This window comes from Rhinatrema bivittatum, chromosome 1 (genome assembly GCF_901001135.1).
Source record: "Rhinatrema bivittatum chromosome 1, aRhiBiv1.1, whole genome shotgun sequence".
NCBI lineage: Eukaryota > Metazoa > Chordata > Amphibia > Gymnophiona > Rhinatrematidae > Rhinatrema > Rhinatrema bivittatum.
The window spans coordinates 304479701-304497562 of NC_042615.1; the positions used below are offsets into that span (position 1 = coordinate 304479701).

Genomic DNA, 17862 nt, shown 5'->3' on the forward strand with positions numbered 1-17862 from the left:
GCTTCCCTATGAGGAAAGGCTGAAGAGGTTAGGGCTATTCAACTTGGAGAAGAGATGGCTGAGGGGGGATATGATAGAGGTCTTTAAGATCATGAGAGGTCTTGAACGAGTAGATGTGAATCGGTTATTTACACTTTCGAATAATAGCAGGACTAGGGGGCATTCCATGAAGTTAGCAAGTAGCACATTTAAGACTAATCGGAGAAAATTCTTTTTCACTCAATGCACAATAAAGCTCTGGAATTTGTTGCCAGAGGATGTGGTTAGTGCAGTTAGTGTAGCTGGGTTCAAAAAAGGTTTGGATAGGTTTTTGGAGAAATCCATTAACTGCTATTAATCAAATTTACTTAGGGAATAGCCACTGCTATTAATTGCATCAGTAGCATGGGATCTTCTTAGTGTTTGGGTAATTGCCAGGTTCTTGCGGCCTGGTTTGGTCTCTGTTGGAAACAGGATGCTGGGCTTAATGGACCCTTGGTCTGACCCAGCATGGCAAGTTCTTATGTTCTTATTCCAGACCAGTGGGTTGTGTATCCCTACCAGCAGATTGAGTCGGAGAACAAAAACTTTGGACACTCTACATGAGAGAGTGCCACCTGCAGTCCCCCAGTATCTCTGACTCCAGCAGATGGTAGAGATGCAAACCTGCAGTCTAGGGTTTAGTTAAAAAAAAAACATCATGGGGCAGGTTGGATTCTGGGTGACCCGACCTCCAGTGGGGATGTTATGGGGGTGCTGCAAGATGGCCCCCCAGACACTCAGGGGACGGACCTGGGATCGGATCCCTCCCCAGACCTGGGAGATCCCAACACGGATGACCCGGCCTTGGATGGATTCCCAATCCCAGAGGCGGATGACCCTCGAATTGTCTTGCTATTCAAGCTGGAGGAGCCACGCCCATTGATTCCCCAAGTTTTAGAAGAGTTGGGGGTTAAGGTCTCCCAGGAAGAGTCGGATAGTGAGGGAGTCAATCCGGTGCTCGATGGTCTACGAGGACCGACAACTGCCTTTCCCCTCTGCCCAAGAAGATCAGGAAGTTAGTGACAAGGGAGTGGGCCGAGTGATGGCAAAAAAAAATTTGCCTCCTCTCTTTGGAGACCTTGGACCTTCTGAAAGTGCCGTGGGTGGATGTGGCTGTTTCGGCAGTCACCAAGAAGACGACAAGCCCAGTGGCTGGGGCAGCTGCTTTGAAAGACATGCAGGAACGCAAACTGGAAATTCAGCTGAAGCGTTTGAGGTCTCCGTGCTCGGCCTGTGCACGGCGGTGTGTGCCAGCATGATGATGCAGCTTGCCTGTCTGTGTTGGGTCCAGAAGGTTGCAGAGGCGGTAGCAGTGGGTGACTCTTTGCCTTGCAAGCGGCCCACTTTGAGGCGGGAGTGGCTTATGTGGCGATGCGCTCTATGATTTGGTTCGCACCTCTGCGCATAGTATGGTTTCCTCTGTGGCAGCTTGCAGGCTTTAATGGTTACCGAACTGGTCGGCAGACTTGTTCTCTAAGGCAGTGGTTATCAACCTTTTTTCTGTCAGGACACACCTGAGAGATGACGCTCACATGAGTGACACACTGAGCACATGACCACCATGGGACTAAATATAAACCTATACTCTGCATCCACAGGAATCTCCCCCTTCCTAACAATGAGTGCAGGGCAGAACTAAGACATTTCCCTGTATAACTCACATACAAAAAAGATATCCCGATTCTGGTGCCATCTCAATAACAGCATCACAAACTCTCTCTACTACAGGTGCATTTTAAAATAATACAAAACCTGGAAAAAAACAAACAAACCCCACTCTATACATGTTTATCAAGCCTTGTGCACTGCAGGAAAGGACAATGAGAGAGCAGACTCTCATCAGGGAGAGATCTGGACACAGGAGAAATGGGTATTGTCAGATGAGGCGTTTTCAGCTGATAATGGATTGCTGGGACCTTCCGTTTCTAGACCTGCTGGTGAATTCTCGCAGTGCGAAGGTTCCTCGCTTCTTCAGTCGCAGGATAGGCCCAAAGTTCTTGGGTATCTATGCTCTTGTACAGGAATAGCTGAAGGACAAGCTGCTGTATGCCTTTTCCCCCATGGCCCATGTGGGCAGAATGGTTTGGAGAGTCTGAGGGTCACAGGGGGGTGGTGCTTCTGATGGCACCAGATTTGGCCCAGGAGACCATGGTATGCAGATCTGTGAAGGCTCCTGGTACAGTCCCCCCATCCAGATTCCGGCACACAGGAATCTGTTGTGTTAGGGACCTGTTCTTAATGAAGAACAGACTCTTATTTTGTTTTATTGTATGGCCCTTGAGAGGGCTCGCTTGCTGACGTGTTGGATATTCTACTGCAGTGATTCTCACTAGTAACAAGGTGGCAAAATTCTCAATTTCTTTGCCCTATGTGTGGGTTTGGCGAGTCTTTGAGGCTTGGTGTGAAGATTGAGGTGTTTTTCCTTGTTCAGTTAAGATCCCACTCATTTTGGAATTTTTGCAAGATGGATTGAATAAAGAGTTGACCCTGAATTCCTTAAAGGTACAAGTAACTGTTCTTGCCTGTTTCAGGGGTCAAGTGAATGTTGGTCCCTAGTTAGCTCATCCAGATGTGACCCATTTCTTGAAAGGAGTGAAGCATCTTCATTCTCCTTTGCAGTTACTGTTGCCCTTGTGGAGTCTTAATCTTGTTTTGGATTTCTTAGCAGGCCCTATGTTTAAACCAGTACTTAACCTTACCTTACAGTTTCTGACCTTGAAAACTGTGTTTCTTATGGCGATTTGTTCTGTGTGTCGAATTTCCGAGCTGCAGGCCTTGTCTTGCTGGGAGCTGTTCCGAGTGACTCCGGGGCCGATTATAGCTGTAAGCTGTTCCTTTTTGCCAAAAGTGGTCTCCATATTTTCTCTTACCTCAGTCCATTTCCCTGCTGTCTCTGGATAGGAAAGAGATGTGAAGGAATATCACCTATTGCGACCCTTGGATGACAAGACATATTGTGAGGTATCTGGAGGTTTCAAAGCCTTTCTGGAAGACTGATCGCCAGTTTGTCCTCCAAGGAGGTAGTAAACAGGGCGAGAGCCGGCTTCGCAGGCTGCAATAGCTTGCTGGATTAAAGAGGTGGTCGCGGCCGCGTTTATGGATGCTGAACAGCCGTTGCCTATTCAGGTTAGGGCTCATTCCACTAGGCCTCAGGCAGCATCATGGGTGGAAGTTAGATTGTCTCCTGTTGACATTTGCCGAGCTGCGACATGGTCCTCCTTATACACCTTTTCCAGGTATTATCGTCTGGATGTTCAGGCTTGAGTGGATGCAACCTCTGCATGTGCGATTTTGAATGGACAGCTGTCAGCCTCCTACCCTGTTCGGCAGTAGCTTTGGTACATCCCACTTGTTCTGGATTTATCTGACTAGATGCTAAGAAATGAGAAATTGCTACTTACCTGATAATTTCCTTTACTTTAGGATAGTCAGATGAATCCAGCTTCCCGCCCTTGGCAGCCAAATGATTATGCTATGGTCCTTCTGTGTGGCTTTGTTACTAGGGGTTCCTGGTGTTAGTCCAATTCCTAGACTAGTGTTAATACATTTGTTTGAGCTCAGTGTTTCCTGGAGGTGGAGTACTGAAATGGTTATCTGTTTTTTATTAAGTTTTTGCTAGTGTGTCCACAGTTGGCTTTTTACAAAGAGTACTGGCAGGCTGATGTCATTGCAGGAGTATATATACTGTGATGTCAGCTTTGCTCAGTTTCTGCTGGTAGAAGTGCATAACCCAGTGGTTCTGGATTCATCTGACTATCCTAAAGAAAAGGAAATTATCAGGTAAGTAGTAATTTCTCATTTTTGGTATGTTCAAATGCAAGAGTTTGCTTAGTGGCCTTATATTATGCATATAACATTGGAAGCATTTAGTACAATGAGTTTTGCCATTGATGATGACAAAGTTTAAATTAGTCTATTAATTGTTTGTTTCTAATATAAAACAACTTTTGGTCATGCTTGTTATATTTAATCAGTTTGGATGATTGTCGGGGTTGGGAGGGAGGTTTTGAGTGGTAGGTATCTAACTATCCTGTAATCTTAGAGAAACTGGGCAGCACTGATTAGGGGCAGAGAGATACTTAAATCAGCTCTAAGCTAATTTGGGACTTGTTTGGTTATTCGGTTTTTCCATACTTATTTTTTGGGGGTGGTGGTGGTGAAAGGGTATACCTTTTTCAACAAACTCATATTTTAAACCTTACTTTCATTTTCTCAATAAAATTGCAGAATCTGGTGGACTTAGCAGGTTCTGAGAGAGCAAGCCAAACGGGAGCTGAAGGTAAGCTAGTCAGTCAGTTTGCTGCATGGAATCGACATATATTCTCTGCAAAGTTGTACCATTAGATCCTGCTTGAGGAGAAAATGACTAGATTTCTGCTTGATCTGTGGCAGCTCTATTTTTTTGTGAGCCTATGAAAGGTTTAGAAGAATGTGGTCTTTTTTAAATATATGGCTTGGCTTAGAAACTTGATTGGCACCTACTGATGAAAACTTGTGGCCTTATGAATTTGGTTGTTATTGGCACTGGAATTTGACCATGTTAAGTGCATAATATCTTTAAACAACATTATCTGGACACTGGAATTGAAGAAGAAAATGTTAATTACTGTGATATGATTTTTGATCAAAAAAATAATTTAATGTACAGGTGTTCGTCTGAAAGAAGGCTGTAACATCAACAGAAGCTTGTTTACGCTTGGACAGGTCATTAAAAGACTTAGCGATGGCCAAGCTGGGTAAGAACATTTCAGTTAAAATTAACTACATGCATTAAATGTGCAATGGTAAAATGGTCCAAAAAAAAGCTTAAAAACACTTAAGAGAAATGGTTTATTTTACCAGTATCCAGTAAAAGGTTAAAACGGGCTTTTTTGCTTTTAAATTATGAACATTTCATTTAATGTTTGTATCCAGCCTTTGTATAACATCATAGTTGGAAGGATATATTTTTTTTTCATTGTGTCATTTTATTTTATTTATTTATTTATAGTTTTTTATATACCGCCGCTCATCAAAGATATCACGTCGGTGTACAATGAACAGGAACTTACGCCGGAGCGTTATACATTTAACAGGATTAAATAATTAAATAATGTCATGATTCATCTTCCCTTTGTAGCCTTAAATGTCAGTTCCCTGTACGTACCTGGATCAGTCCAGACCATGGGTTGAGCCTCCTGTCCAGCAGATGGAGACAGACCAAAACTGAAAGGGTTTCCTATATCAGGACAGAGCCTACCCTGCAGCCCTTCAGTATTTGTCTGTCTCCAGCAGATGCGACAGCTCACCCTGCGGTTCCCTGATCTTTGTTAGTTAGCCCTGTCCCTGCAGGGTACCTTTCTACTCTTTTCTCAGGATCAAGCAAGTATTCATAATTTGTCTTAGTTTAAAAAAAAAAAAAAAAGTGGAAAATTTATTCCCCTTTGAATTGGCTCTGATTTTTTTCTTGTCAGGAGACAGCGCTGTCTCCTCGCTCTTGTGGGGCGTAGGGGGGCTTGCCCCTTGTGTTGCGCAGCCGAGGCCCCTTTCCCGGTGATCCTAGTGTGGGGTGAAACTGGTGGTCCAGTCACTTCCCCCCCCCCCCCCCCCCCCCCACCTGGCTGCCTTTGCTCCGGGAAGCTTCATTCCCCGGCAGTGCCTTCAGGGATGTACCATTCCCCTGTGTGTGTAAAAAAAAAAAAAAAAAAGTTTGTCTTTAATTTTCAGGGCACTTTATTTCTCTTATTTAAGTCGGCAGCTGAGGGTTTTCAGTTGAGGAGCGAGCAGGGTTCATTCCTCTGCACCCTCTCCTCACAGCAGCTGCTCGCAGCTCCTCTTCAGTGAGCATGCCGCGTTCTCATTGCTGCCTCGCTTGTGGAGAGCCCTCATCGCGCCTCTCTCGCGAGGGACTTTGTTCGGGGTGTCTGCCGGGTGGGAAGGTCCCTCCCCGGCAGCGATTAAGATGCAAGCCCGGGGTCGATCCTCCCACCGCATGGCCAGGCCGTTCCCGGGTCGGCAAACTGCGGGAACGGTGGCCATCTTGGGAGTCTCGACAGTTCCCGATTCGGGGCTGCAGGAGGGAGAGGAGTCTATTTTTGTTGGGTTCTTTCCCCACCCCCCCCCCCCCCCCCCCCCCCCCGATTTGAACCCCGTGTGGCCTCAGGACGTGGTCCCTGGCCCTCGCGCCCCCCCCCCCCCCCCCCCCCGGCAAGTCTAGGCCATGTTTTTCCTCTGAGTTTGTGTTCTTAATGCACAAATCTTATTTGGCCAGCTTGCAGGAGGAGGAGGACCCTCCCTCAGGTCTTCTCCCTGCCAAGATTCTGCAGATGCCGCCTCCGCTCGCCCCCCCCGGTGCCGGATCTGCAGGGGTCCATTAGGGTGCGGGTGGTACCAGGGCCCCCCTCCCCTGGCTCCTCCGGTAGCTCCAGATCCGGATGCGGATTTAGCAGGGATGCCCCCCCCCTAGAAGGGGATGACCCCCGGGTGCTCTGCTTATTCCAGAAGGAAGAACTGGAGCCTCTCATTCCCTTTGTTCTTCAGGAGTTAGGGATTAAGGGGCCCCCAGCGGATGCTCTCACTGCCACGCTGCCGGCACATATGGACCCAGTCCTGGCGGGACTTAGGGCTCCCTCCTGCGCTTTCCCTTCCATCCTATGCACAAGTTGCTGCTCCTCCGGGAATGGGAAGCTCCCGAGGCAGGACTTCACGTAGGGAGAGCAATGGTGGACAAGCTCTATCCTTTCCCTAAGGACTGCCGAGAAATGCTGAAAATTCCCACAGTGGATTCTTCAGTCTCTGCTGTCACCAAGCACACCACTCTTCTAGTGGTGGGAGCCATGGCCTTGAAGGAAACTCTAATTCCATCTCAAACTTATCTTCGAGGTTCTGGCCTTGGGAGTTTGGGCACCGATCTGCAGCAGTCTCATGCAGCGGGCAAGCCTTAGGTGGGTGCAACAATTGCTCGGCACCCAGGACCTCCCGTCTGCAGAGGCGGAGCAGGCTGAACGATTGGAAGGCGCTTAGCATATGGGGCAGATACTCTGTACGACCTCCTCCACGTCCAGGCAAAGGCGATGGTTTCGGCGGTTTCAGCCAGACGGCTCTTCTGGCTGCGCAATTGGTTGGCAGATCCGTCTTCCAAGTCATGGTTGGGCACTCTGCCTTTCAAGGGTAAGTTGCTCATCGGCGAGGACCTTGAGCAGCTTATTTAATTCCTTGGGTGAGAACAAGGACCGTCTGAAGCAGTCAAGAGCCTTTGTTCCTTCACGTTCCTGCTTCAGTGGCCAGCGTAGATATAATGCTCAGGCGTGAGGTGCCTCCTCCAGAGGTTATCCCTCTAGATCACAATCTTGGTCTCAGTCCTTTCGAGATTGTGCCTCTTAGCATCCCACGCCCAAGCCAGCCTCCCAATGAGATTCGGCCGGCCCATTCCTCCGTTCCTATCCTCGGTGGTCATCTCTCCCTGTTTTATGAGGAATGGGCCAAAATTATGTCAGACCAGTGGGTCATTGAGATAATAAAACTGTTACACTTTAGAATTTGCTCAAGATCTGCCGGATCTGCACATAGTCTCTCCTTGCGGATGTCTGAAGTGGGCTGCCGTGAGTCAAACACTTGCCAGGCTCCAGGGGCTGGGGCGATTGTCCCAGTCCTGGCGGAAGTCCTTGGCACCGGCCAGTATTCCATCTACTTCATAGTACCGAAAAAGGACGGTTCCATCTGTCCAATCTTGGACCTCAAGAGTCAACCGGGCCCTCAAGGTACTACATTTTCGGATGGAGACCCTGAGGGCGGTCATAGCGGCTATTCACTCTGGCAAATATCTAGCCTCTCTCGACTTGACGGAGGCTTACTTACACATTCCAATTTGTCACAAGCATCAGAAGTAACTTCCCTTCCACATCCTGGTCCAGCATTTTCAGTTCCGGGCGCTGCCCTTCGGCCTAGCCACCGCGCCGCGCACTTTCACCAAGGTAATGATGGTGGTGGCGGTCTCCCTCTGACTAGAGAGTCCTGGTCCATCCTTACCTGGACTGGCTAGTGCGGGCCAAGTCGGAGATTCTCTGTCGGCAGGCAGTCGCCTGGGTCCTCGCTCTCCTCACTTCTCTCGGGTGGATAGTCAATTTCCTCAAAAGCAGCTTACAGCCTTCCCAGGTGCTGGAATTTCTGGGGGCGCATTTCGATAGCCGGCTCAGCAGGGTGTTCTGCCACACGCTCGGACACTCAAGCTTATGGATCAAGTAAGCAACCTTCACCCGCTCCCTTCAGCCTGGGACTACCTCCAGGTCTTGGGGACCATGGCTTCCACCATCGACCTGGTTCCCTGGGCTTTTGCGCATATGCAACCATTACAGAAAGCTTTGCTATCCTGCTGGCAGCCGGTGTCTGAACAGTTCAAACGATTCTTCCGCTTTCGGACTCTACCATCGCAGACATACAGTGGTGGCTATTGCTGCCGCACCTTCTGAAGGGGATGCCCCTTCAGACTCCGCAGTGGATTGTAGTCACGATGGATGCCAGTCTCTCCAGCTGGGGAGCAGTCTGCCAGTCGCAGGCCACGCAGAGATATTGGTCCCCAGTCCAATCCCGCTGGCACATCAATCTCCTGGAGGCCTGAGCGGTCCATCTGGCTCTCCAAGTTTTTCTCCCTCTGCTCCGTGGCAAGGCAGTGCGATTCCTCTCAGACAACTCCACCACGGTAGCTTATATCAATCGACAGGGGGGCACCCGGAGTCGCCTGATGGCCCTAGAAGCCAGCCAGCTCCTTGCCTGGGTGGAGCGTCACCTGGAGTGCCTCGCAGCCTCCCAGATAGCGGGCAAGGAGAATGTGCAAGCCAATTTCCTGAGTCGCCAGCGTCTCGATCCGGGCAAGTGGGAGCTCTCGGACGGAGTGATAGATTTGATCATCAGCAGGTGGGGTCCCCCTCACCTGCACCTCATGGCAACCTTGAGCAATGCCAAAGCCAACAGATTCTTCAGCCACTGGAGGGAGCTCTGGCTCTCCCCTGGCCCCACGATGTCCTCCTGTACATGTTTCTACTAGAGTTCAAAAAAAGGTTAAAAACCTGGCTCTTCAGGCAAGCTTTCCAATAGGCACCTCCTCCTGACTTTCAGATCCAACCATTGCAGGGTGTCACCAACACCTTGCCACTTAATTTTCATACCGTACTTGCTTATTCGCAATTCTAACAGTCATTATTCACCTTTATATAACCGTCTACTGCAGACCATATTCGCTTCTAAAGTTCTTTGTAAAAAAAGGTTAAATCTGTTAAATGCTATTGTTACATTCTATGTTACTTGTAATAATGTTCAATGGTTTATTGTTATTGTTCCATGTTCTATGTAAAAAAAACCCAGGTCTAACTTCCCAGACCAGGGCAACCTCTTTCGTTACTTGTAAACCGGACTGATTTGTATTGCATACAGGAATTCCGGTATATAAAAATTTAAAATAAATAAATAAATAAATGTTTCCTCCTTGGCCTCTCGAGGGCAAAGTTCTCTGAAGAATAGAACTTCACAAAGGGCCAGTCATCCTTGTAGCATCCGAATGGCCCTGCAGACAGTGGTTCGCGGATCTGGTAAACCTGGCGACGGACGGGCCTCTTCATCTCTGCCATCTCCCGTGCCTGCTACAGCAGGGTCCCGTATTTTTCAATCAGTCGGATCGCTTTTGTCTAGCGGCCTGGCTTTTGAAGGGAGAAGACTGAGACGGAAAGGATATAAAGAGGACGTTATCTCCACCCTACTTCAGGCTCGTAAGCCATCTACTTCTTTGGCTTATGTACGCGCTTGGAAAGTTTTTGAGAATGTATGTGCTAAATCGGGTGTTTCAGCACGCTCAGCTCCGGTTTCGGTAATTCTTTCCTTCCTTCAGAAGGGCCTCTCCATGGGTCTTTCCTTCAGCTCGTTGCACATCAAAGTGTCTTCTCTCGGCTCTCTTTTAGATCGAGTGGAAGGTAACGCAATGGCGTCTCACCCGGATGTTCGGTTCGGTTCCTGAATGGTGCCAAGCATTTGAAGCCTCCCGTCCTGTCCACCTGTCCGTCCTGGAGTCTCAATTTAATCCTTCGGGCTCTCTGTGTGGCTCCGTTCAAACCTCTCCTTCGGGCTACTCTCAAGGATCTTATGCTTAAGACAGTTTTTCTCGTGTCTATCTGTTCCGCTCAACAGGTGTCGGAGATCCAAGCGTTGTCCTGTCGGGAGCCCTTCCTGCGGTTTTCTGATTCGGGGGTTTCTCTCAAAACTGTTCGTTCCTTCTTGCCGAAGGTTGTTTCTTCTTTTCATGTCAACCAGTCGATGGAGCTTCCCGCGTTCTCTCCGGAGGACATCGCGAGTTCAGTCGGGGGCGATCTTCGCCGACTTGATGTGAAACACGTGTTACTGCGCTACCTCCAGGTCACCAATAAGTTTCGGGTCTCTGATCATCTTTTTGTCCTGTGGAGTGGTCCAAATAGGGGCAAACAGGCTTCTAAGACTACTATTGCTTGGTGGTTGAAGGAGGCAATTTCGTCTGCCTATATCTGCCAAGGCCGGGTGGTTCCTGAGGGCTTAAAAGCTCATTCTTTGCACTCTCAGGCTACTTCATGGGCAGAGAGTCAATCGGTCTCTCCACAGGAAATCTGCAGGGCCGCTACATGGAAATCCCTGCATACCTTTGCTCAACATTACCATCTTGATATGCAAGCACCGGTTTTTGTTCTTTCGGTCGGCAGGTGCTTTGAGCGGGACTGTCTCGGTCCCACCCAGTTTAGGGAAGCTTTGGTATATCACATGGTCTGGACCGATCCGGGTACATACAGGGAAAGGAAAATTAGTTCTTACCTGTTAATTTTCGTTCCTGTAGTACCATGGATCAGTCCCAGACACCCTTTCCCGTCTTTTTCTGCTGTTCGCTCGAAGCTCTTTTTACAGGTCTCTGGATGAATGTCACCTATCATTACCTTAAGGACACCAGAAGCATCTATTTTGATGACCAAGGATATGCAAAAGCATTCTTCTACAGAGTCCATTCAATGTTGGTAATTGTTTAGTTTTGGGAGTTCTTTCGTTACTCGCTTGAGTTCTCTGGTTACTTGCTTGAGCCTTTTACTGGTTATATTTGTTCTTATCTGCTTTGACAATGGTTATACTGAAGGGCTGCAGGGTAGGCTCTGTCCTGATATAGGATACCCTTTCAGTTTTGGTCTGTCTCCAGCTGCTGGACAGGAGGCTCAACCCACGGTCTGGACTGATCCGTGGTACTACAGGAATGAAAATTAACAGGTAAGAACTAATTTTTCTTTTTTCAAAGACCACATCTTTTGACAAAAACATGTCTGTCTTCACAATCCTGACCAGACCAGTCCAGATGCTTGGGTTTTTCCTTCTCTACTAGCAGACCAAGACAAAATAAAAGCTTTGCTGGAAGCAGACTATATAAGGAACTGTGCAACCTGCACTCTTTCAGTATTTGTCTCCAGCATATGGTAGAAGTACCAAACTTGCAGTTGGACTTGGTGGACAGATTTCCAGATGGGAGTGGTGGTGTCAAACCACCCCTCTGGTTGAGAAGAGGTGAGCCGGGGGTCCTTGTTTCTGGAAGAGATGGGGGAACTGCAAAACCAGTGGTACTAGTTCCCTCTTTTTTTCTTCCCTTCTCCTGTAATCCCCTGTCCTGGGACCTCTGGTCAGAAAAAGAACCCAATATAGGGAAGTACTCTATTCTTTCTTTTGGATTGGGGGGTTTTGTTTCCTGTTTGACTCAATAAAAGAAAAAATTCTGAGGAGCTGCAGCAGTGGCTGCTTCTTAGCCAGGAGAGCAAGAGTTGGAGTCACTGTCCTGCTGTACAGGTGGAGAGTTGGAATGACTTTGAGGTTTGGTGGTGAGGTGAGATAGTGGAGAGCTGTGGGGCTTGCTTCAGAACTGCATGGTGCAATCAAGATGGCCACCATAGCAGAATTGGGAAAGTGTGTCGTCCTTGTGGAGGCTGCTAAGGTAGCATTTTGCTTTGGGATTGTGCTTATCCTTCATAGGGTGGGAGAGGGTTCTCCAGGGAGCCCTTGACCAGGGAATGGGGGGAGGGGATTCAAAATGAGCTCCTGAGGGATGGTTCTTTCAGGGAGTTACTGCTGAAACAGAAGCAAATTTCAGAATAGCTCCTCCAGGAGCTTACTGTGTTGTCTCCCACAGAGGAGTTCTTGTCTGTGGGAAGAGACAGGAGCAAGCTTAGCCCAGAGGAGGACGATTCTTCTCAGGTGGATTCTTTTTTTCCCTGATTTGTATTAATGCTTTGGGCTTATTTAATTAAGCAGAACACTGGGTTAAAGAAATCTGTTTCCTTAGGGGGCCTCTGGTTATTCTTTTCCACTCTGAGAGTCAGGAAGGAGCCAGACCTGGACTGGGGTATTAGGTCTGAGTTTTTGGCTAATTGGTCCTTGAGGGACTTTGTGGCTGGAGAGGACATGAAGAGTGATCTGGAAGGGGTCTTTTGTTGAAGAGGGGTGAGAACCCAGAGGCAGAAGATAATTTGAATGGTTCACTTATTTAGGACAAAGTAGCTACTGCTGTAATTTAGGCTCTGGTGGAACTGGGTATTAAAGAACACATGGAACCAGAGCAAAAGGATGAGGACCCTATTTTGGAGGGTTTCAGGGGCTCAGGAAGGACCACTCCCTTTCATAGAGTACCTAAAGCCTTAGTTTCAGCGGTGTGGGATATTCTTGAACTGGTGGTCTTAAGGTGAGGAGAGCCATGGCTAAATTTTATCCTGAAGGAAGCCTTAGATCTGAAGTTTCATAAAGTGGATGTGCTTGTTTCAGCGGTCACTAAGAAGACTGATTCAAGTGTAATGGTGTGCAACCCTGAAAAAAGGTCAAGACAGGAAGACAGAAGTCTATCTTAAACAGACCTTTGAAGTGTCTACTTTGGCTCTCCAGGCTGTGGTTGGTGGCTGCTATATACCATGTCTTCGCTGGGTAGAGTAGGTACCAGTAGATGTTTCTGAGGAGAGCTTAACAGAAAAGAAAGCGGAGAGGTTGGAAGCAGGTCTCATGCTTTTTAGCACATGTTCTCTACAATCTTATTCAGATATCAGCTAGGTTGCCTCAGCTTCAGCCAGGCATTTGTTGTGGTTGTGTAACTAGTCGATGGATGTTTGGTTCAAATCTCATTTAGAGAAGTTACCCTTTGGACTGAGGAGACTTGAGACGCCGCGGGATCATACCAGCAGAATTCAGAGACCCTGTTTACAGCCTATTTCGCACACCACGTCTGCACTGTACTTGCTTCACTGGGCCATATCCATGAATAACCTACCCTAGTACTTGCAATACAACCCCCAGGGTCCTCTCTATTCTGTTAATCTTCTGCTATTGCTGCAAGCAGTCTGCAATTAACACATATGAAACAAACACAGTTCTCTAGTAGCACATATCTGAACCACTATGACAGTACCCTCATAAAAGTGTCCATCTATGGTCTATGCCTTGAGCGCATTTTTTCCTGGTTACATCGGGGATACGTTATCAGGCCGATACAGTAAAGTTCGCGGGAGAGCGTCCGCTCTCCCGGCGCGCGCACAGGCCAGTCTCCTGTGCGCACGATATAGTAAAATAAAATATTTAAATTAGGGCCTGAAGTAAAAGAGGCGCTATGGACACTAGCGCGACCCTAGTGCCTCTTTTTGGACAGGAGCAGCAGCTGTCAGTGGGTTTGACAGCCGACGCTCAATTTTGCTGGCGTCGGTTCTCGGACCGCTGACAGCCACGGGTTTGGAAACCGGACGCCGGCAAAATTGAGGGTCTGGTTTTCAACCCACGAGCCATGGGCTGATTTAAAAATTTTTTTTATTTTTTAACTTTTCTAACTTTTGGGACCTCCGACTTAATATCACTATGATATGAAGTTGGAGGGTGCACAGAAAAGCAGTTTTTACTGCTTTTCTGTGCCCTTCCCCAGTGCCGGCAGAAATTAACGCCTACCTTTTGGGTAGGTGCTAATTTCTTAAAGTAAAATGTGCAGCTTGTATCGCGCGGGAATGACTAATAGGGCCATCGACATCAATTTGCATGTTGCAGGCGCTATTAGCTTCGGGGGGGGGGGGGGGTTGGACGCGCGTTTTTGACATGCTATTACCCCTTACTGAATAAGGGGTAAAGCTAGTGCGTCCAAACGCGGGTTAACAGTGCGAACCGTCGGAGCGCAGTGTACTGTATCGGCCTGTATATCTGCTATAGGCGCTCAATACATTAGCTGGGGACTCCCATACAGCACGGCTAATTCATGCTGCTTATCTACGAGAAAAGAGCAAGTTTGCTCACCGTAAACGGTGTTTTCCATAGGTAGCAGATGAATTAGCCATGCTGACCCTCCCGCCTCCCTGGACAGTTTTTCACTTAGCATCTCATCTTGCTTTGATACAGACTGAGGAGACTTGAGGTGGCATGGGATCACACAAGCAAGCGTGCCTCACTGTCAAAGATGAGTTTTCAGCTTTGAGAGCTCCGCCACCTAGTGGCATGGAGGACATCCCATACAGCATGGCTAATTCATCTGCTATCTACGGAAAACAGTTTTTTACAGGACAAGCAGGATGGTAGTCCTCACATATGGGTGACATCACAGGATGGAGCCCAATCACGGAACTCTTTTGTCAAAGTTTCTAGACCTTTGACTGGCACCTACTGGGCATGCCAGGATGGCACTAACCCTGCAACCAGCAGGGGTCCCCCTTCAGTCTTCTTTTTTCCACGCATCAGTAGCCACGTGGTTTAAGGAGCTCCACAGAGATTTCTGACAGGAATTTTCCTCACGGAATTACTACAAACTTTCATACCCCACAGGGGTCCTCCTTTCGAATTTTTGCTCCCGCAGTACTCCGGTAAGTTTTTTACCTGGTTCCAGTCTATTCCTGTCAAGTTTGGCCCTCGCGGCCTACTGGCCGTCGACTGCACCATGGCTCAATTTTTTTCAAAGCCATGGTGTCTGGGTTCTGTCGGTGCCCGGACTGTACTCGCACCATGTCCATAACAGACCCTCATAAAGTCTGTGTAATGTGCCTTGGGTGCGAGCATGAGGCCATCGACAACCTCTACTCCCCCTCAAGATCAAGGAGATCGTAGAGAGAAACATTGGCATCAACACCGAAACCCTCGGATCATCGATGATGGAAAATCATCGACTTCGCCATTGTCTGAGCCGCCATTGAAGAATACCGCCCAGAAAAGGCATCGACCCTTTCTGGGACCGGGTCACAGAGGCAACCCTCACCCGAACGGGTATCGGGAGCCGCGACTCTGCCTTTAATGGTGGTCCCTTCCGGAGCCGGGGCTGCTTGCTCCAGGTCTCCATGAAGAGCTGGACCAGATGGTTCAGGACGCCATCGATAAGGCGATGCACAGGTTGCAAGGTCCTCCGACACCGTTGTCAATTGTGGAACCGACCACCGATCCCATTCCAGCAGCATTGGCACCGCTGTTCTCGAAGATGGAAGCGCTTATAGCTGCTTTTCCACCGATGGATCCTGGGTCACCGGTGGCTCCGATGCCTTCTCCACTTATTCTTTCATCGGGAGGAGAAACAACGTTCCGTATTCCTCCATCGGGAGTCCTGCGATGCCTCAGCCATCGATGCCAATCTCGCCATCGGCACCACCCATCTATCCATTGATGCCTTCATTGGTGCCTCCAGTACTTCCCTTGATGCCTTCAGAGCCTAGACCAGGACCTTCAGGAATACCATTGTCCCGTCCTTCTCAGGTTTCTAGGGGGACAGGTGCTGATCCTTATGACACCTGGACTAACGATTCATCTCAAGACACCGATTTACCATCTCCTCCTTCTCCTACAGAAAGCAGGAAGCATTCTCCTCCAGAGGACTTGTCCTTCATAAATTTTGTGAAGGAAATGTCTGAGTTGGTTCCCTTCCAATTACAGACTGAACAAGATGATAGGCAACAAACGATGGAGCTGTTACAATTCCTGGATGCGCCCAAGGAAATAACCTCCATCCCTATTCATCAGGTTCTTTTGAATCTTCTCTAAAAGAACTGGGAACACCCTGGTTCGGTAGCTCCGGTCAACTGAAAGGCAGATACCACTTATTTGGTCCAGTCAGCCCCATGGTTCCAGAAATCTCAGCTGGATCACCAATCCGTGGTAGTAGAGTCTGCCCAAAAGAAGGCACGACGCTCAAAACCCCACTCTTCCTTCCCCCCAGGTAAGGAACAGAAATTCCTGGATGCCATTGGCCGGCGTGTCTTCCAGGGATCAATGCTCATCTCTCGGATCGCCTCTTACCAGCTGTATATGACCCAGTATAATAGGATCTTATTCAAACAGATACAGGACTTTGCAGAGTCCCTGCCTCAGCAATTCCAGGAACAGCTTCAAACCCTGGTACACAAGGGTTTTGAAGCACAGAAGCATGAAATAAGATCCTCTTACGATATCTTCGACACTGCTTCCAGGGTATCTGCAGCTGCTATTTCTGCAAGAAGATGGGCTTGGCTTAAGTCTTCTGACTTGCGCCCTGAAGTACAAGACAGATTGTCCAATCTGCCTTGCCTAGGAGACAATTTGTTTGGCGAACAGATCCAGCGGACTGTGGCTGAACTCAAAGAGCATCATGAGACCCTTCGCCAACTCTTTGATGCCTTCTGAGTATTCCTCCAAACAGCTATTCAGGAAGGATACCAAAAAGTCATTCTTCCGTCCTAAGAAGTCCTATCCACCACATTCTAGAGGTCGTTCCACAAGACCTTTCCAGAGGGCCCAGTCTCGTCAACCTCGGAAACAAAAGCCGCAACCAGCTCCTCAGCCGGGCCCTGCTTCCGGCTTTTGACTCCTGCATAGAGAGCAGCAGCCAGCTTCCACTGCCTCAGATACCAGTGGATGGTCGATTGTGCCATTTCAACAACAGATGGCACACAATCGCCTCAGACCCAGTGGGTCCTTGCCATAATCTCTCAGGGTTATCACCTGAACTTTCTCTCCATCCCACCGGATTCCCCACCTCGGCTGACGTGGGGAACATCCAACCACTCACCACTCCTGGAACAGGAGGTTTCCCTCCTCCTCCAGTTCCGAGCAATAGAACCAGTGCCCTATTCCCAACAAGGCCTAGGATTCTATTCCCGGTACTTTCTAATCCCCAAAAAGTCAGGCGGCATTCGTCCAATTCTGGACTTACGAGTTCTCAACAAGTACCTCCAGCGACAAAAGTATTAGATGGTAACCTTGGTTTCCCTCCTTCCTCTTCTACAAAGAGGAGACTGGCTCTGCTCTCTAGACCTCCAGGACGCGTGCACACACATTGCGATAACTCCATTTCATCGGAGATTTCTGGTAGGCCCCAAGCACTATCAGTACTGAGTGCTACCGTTCGGCATGGCATCTGCACCACAAGTCTTCACCAAGTGTCTCGTAGTAGTAGCAGCAGCCTTCCTCAGGACTCAAAGTGTTCACGTCTACCCCTATCTCGACGATTGGTTGATCAGGGCTCCCACTCAGCAGGCTGCTCTGTCGTCCCTGCATCTTACCTTACACACTCTGATTTCGCTAGGATTTCTCGTCAACTACGCGAAATCCTGCTTAGACCCATCTCAAACTTTGTCCTTCATCGGGGCAGACTTGAACACCTTTCAAGCGAAAGCTTTTCTGCCTCAACGGCGAGCTCTCATTCTCATTTCTCTCGCACACCAGCTACAGTTTCAGCACCGCTCGACTGTGCACCATTTCCTCATCCTGCTGGGACACATGGCATCTTCAGTACAGGTTACTCCAATGGCCCACTTAGCCATGAGAGTCATGCAGTGGATTCTAAGGTCACAGTGGACTCAATCCGTCAAACCACTAACGACCATTGTCCACATCACTGAC

At 48.6% G+C, this 17862-nt stretch overlaps 1 protein-coding gene across 1 annotated transcript in view; it reads left to right on the forward strand.

The window, feature by feature from the left end:
• Positions 1-17862, forward strand: part of CENPE (centromere protein E) — a 691519-nt gene that overhangs the window by 83601 nt on the left and 590056 nt on the right. The window contains 2 exon segments of the mRNA XM_029608709.1: positions 4249-4300; positions 4670-4757. Coding sequence (XP_029464569.1) covers positions 4249-4300; positions 4670-4757 — 140 coding nt within the window.